The sequence below is a fragment of the Gavialis gangeticus genome, unplaced genomic scaffold (assembly GCF_001723915.1).
Source record: "Gavialis gangeticus isolate Ggan-Ray unplaced genomic scaffold, GavGan_comp1, whole genome shotgun sequence".
NCBI lineage: Eukaryota > Metazoa > Chordata > Crocodylia > Gavialidae > Gavialis > Gavialis gangeticus.
This window is the reverse complement of record NW_017729014.1, coordinates 16,495,055-16,498,435: the sequence shown is the minus strand read 5'-3', so window position 1 is coordinate 16,498,435 and position 3,381 is coordinate 16,495,055. Positions and strand designations below refer to the sequence as shown.

The window sequence follows — 3,381 nt, the reverse complement described above, 5'->3', positions numbered from 1 at the left end:
TTCTTCAGGGATTAGGGTGGGCTCCAATAACAAAACACTACCTCTCCTCTACTAGCTGCAGTGAATTTACCACAGATGCTTCCAGTTAAGTATGCAGTCTGTCGCAGCAGACTTCAGGGTGCTTGGCTTCAAACCAGTTACTAGTGTTAAACCAAATAACTTGTCTCTATTTCTTTCCATGCTGGGACTTGAAATTTAGACCTTCAAAAATCCCCAAATCATTAATATTTGGTGTCGGGTATAACGTGCCTGCACTCGTAAGTTAGTGATGGACAATACAATTTTAGAGGCCCTCTAGCAAAGCTTCATCTCTGTTAAACACCACCCTTTATGAAAGGGTGGGAAATGAAGGACAAACGCCACTTTCCTTTATTAAACGCTGTGAGATATAGATGCCTTATATAATGGTTTCTAAGCCACAGGACTGGATGTTCATGTTTAAGACCTGCAGCTCTAGATGAAAGCTATAGAGATGCCACCTTTTGCTTTTTAAGTATTGCCTTTTCAGAGAACCTAGTTTTGCATGGATGAAAAAAAGGGTTTTGACACTGGTAGACTGGCCTGGCTTAGCTTGTTGAATTTGTGACTGGCTTTGTTTCGTGGGTTTTAGCCACCATGCTAGCTGGGCCCTGCTATGCTTCTGAGTTTCATCAGTACAGCTTACCCAGATTTCAGGTCTGTAGAGTCCATTTGATATTGACTGTAGTTTGCAACTACTAATACTGAGAAGAATTTTTCTGGCCTCCAGGCTCTAATATGATTTCTTCCTCCCCCACCCCATGGGAAGTTATTTCTGTTTGGGGGAAGGTGCTGAATGTATGAACATTTAAATAGAGCTTATTATTATTGATTCTCTCTCATAGCTTCCATGTTCATTGATAATGACACCCACTATGTTTTTGTTGTGTATTAGCATGGTATAATTCTAATCAGCTTTGTTCTGAAGTTTGGGGAACAGGAAAAAATAATAATACAATTTAAAGTTTTACACGTTAACTTTTGCATTATGCTGTTGCCCAGACAACTCTTTTTACATTAAGGCATTAGAGAAACAGGGCTCTGCAAAAATAGCCATGTAATTTCGTGAAACACTTGTGCCCTGGCAAAAAAGTAAAATGCAACTTTGTGCCCAAAAACAACACACTGCAATCAACTTCACTTTCTGGCTGTCACTTTTTAAAAATAATGTAATTAAGACCCTAGGCACGTTAAACTGGATAATGAACTGCAAACACATTTACCTTAGATATGCTTGGAGTATTGAAGGGCTGTTAAGCATAACATTTTTCATGTTCAGTACTTTGCTGTTCAGCACCTAGCCATGAAATTTGTCTGTCCAGCCTGATCACCTTTTGTATGCATTTTGTGTCTTTCAGCAAACGAGGATTCAGTGTCCGATCCTTTGGAACAGGGACTCACGTGAAACTACCAGGACCAGCGCCAGACAAGCCAAATGTTTATGATTTCAAAACGACATATGATCAGATGTACAATGATCTGCTTAGGAAAGACAAAGAACTGTATCCCTGTGGAATGCCCTTTAAAAAAAATCCAATGTGGTTCATCTCTGAAAGGTGTAATTCATTATTTTGCATAAGGATTAGGCAGCTGCTTGACTGTGACAAGGTCTTAAAGATTCTAGGCAGGTATTCACAGTATGTAAGGGTCTCTTTAACACTCCCTTGTAACTTGCTACTGAGTTGTAATGCATGCATTCAGAATACTTTTTCATGGTAAATTAACATTAGTAGTTCTTGAACAGAACTATGAATATTTGAACCTTTGTCCATTAACTCCAGTGCACTGCGGGTCATGCTTTCCCAGTGCATAGCCCATTCCTGGCAATGGACATGCCAAGATCTGGCCCCACAAGGATTAAAATTGTATTTAGCTCAGTCAAGCGAGCAGGTAAGGAGTAATGTATGCTAGTAGCCTTGGTGGGGAGAACATAACTCATAACGTGTTCTCCCTTCTCATCAAGAAGCTAACTGGCTTTCTTCTGGTTTTGACTGTACACCAAAAAAGTATTCCTTGAGTCTGTTTCCAAGTGCAGGAAGCCCAGTAGAATGCAGTGTTTGCTTCTAATAGCCAGTGAGGCTCATGCACACTGACTTATTTGACATCAGCCACAGGCACACAGTATTTTAGAATGCCCATAATTAAGGGTTTTGGTTTGTTTGTTTGTTTGTTTGTTTGTGTTTAACCATATCTCTATTTTGGAAAATTAGGGCACTTGTTTTGGGTCTTGCTTTTTACACAGACACTAATTTTTAATATTAAAAGTCCAGTGTAAAACCAAAAACTGCTTAATTTTAAGCGTACTATAAATTCCTTATGCAGGTTTTGCTTATTAGTTCCTTAGAAATATTGAGAGGCCCTTTGTTATAAAATGAGGTCACTGTTTAAGGAAGGAAGTTAATGCAGCATTCTGTCCCATTCCTCAGTGTTGCCTGATCAACATTTTCTGATTTCTGGGGATCTTGATTATATTTGAGGAAGGAAGGACTTGAATTAGATTTCTCCCAAAACATTAAATGAATGTTGAATCAAGGTAATCAAATCTTAAGATCCCTGTATCATTTAAGTCTTTGCAAATAGCCCTTTTAAAAATAGGAGGTAGGATCTTAAAGCAGTTGAAAATATTTTAACCCTTTTAGCATGCCCCTTTTAGTATGCTTTGAAACTCAATTTCTGTACAATTCAGCAGCCTGTTTTTATGTGGTAGAATTTTTTTGCTATTTTTTTTTTAAAAGCTGAGAACAGATGACAGATAGAACTAGGAATACAGTGAAACCTATTTTAAGTGGCCATCCAAGGAATCAAAGCAAGTAGCCCAGTGGAAGAGATGAACTTTTAGCCATCGGTTCAATAAAACTTTGGATTCAGCAGACACTAAAATAGCATGGACAGTATGGAGTAGGTCCTTAGTACAGATTTCACTGTGGCTTGATTTTAAGTCAGCAGGTTCGTAGCTGTGTATTTGCTGACTGGAAAACATTAAATTTGAGCTCCATAAGACCCCAGTAGTGGTGGTTTCTTTTTGTGTTGGGTTTCCGAAATGTTCTCAGCTGAGAAGGACTGCTCCATAAATAGTACCAAGTATCTGTGATACTTGATGCTACGTTGGGAACTTCCTTCCATACGGTCTTTGGACACAATTGCTGTCCTTATTGTGAAGAGAGATTAGGGAACCAATTTCTGGTCAGAGGGCTGAGGAGGATTTTTTTTTTTTTTTTTTTTCATTTTAAATTCAGAGCATGTCCCTGGACTTCTTCACCAACAAGTGTTAAAATTACATTGTGTACAAGAGAGAGCTCCCAGCCAGACCATGCTCTAATTGAGATGCTTCACAACTTGGTGGCAGTACCTTTTTTTTTTTTT

General features: G+C 38.7%; 1 protein-coding gene across 1 annotated transcript in view; it reads left to right on the top strand.

The window, feature by feature from the left end:
• SSU72 (SSU72 homolog, RNA polymerase II CTD phosphatase) overlaps positions 1 to 3,381 on the top strand; it is a 76,338-nt gene that overhangs the window by 25,869 nt on the left and 47,088 nt on the right. The window contains exon 2 of the mRNA XM_019511856.1: positions 1,377 to 1,520. Within this exon, the coding sequence (XP_019367401.1) occupies positions 1,377 to 1,520 (144 nt within the window). The remainder of the gene's footprint in view (positions 1 to 1,376; positions 1,521 to 3,381) is intronic.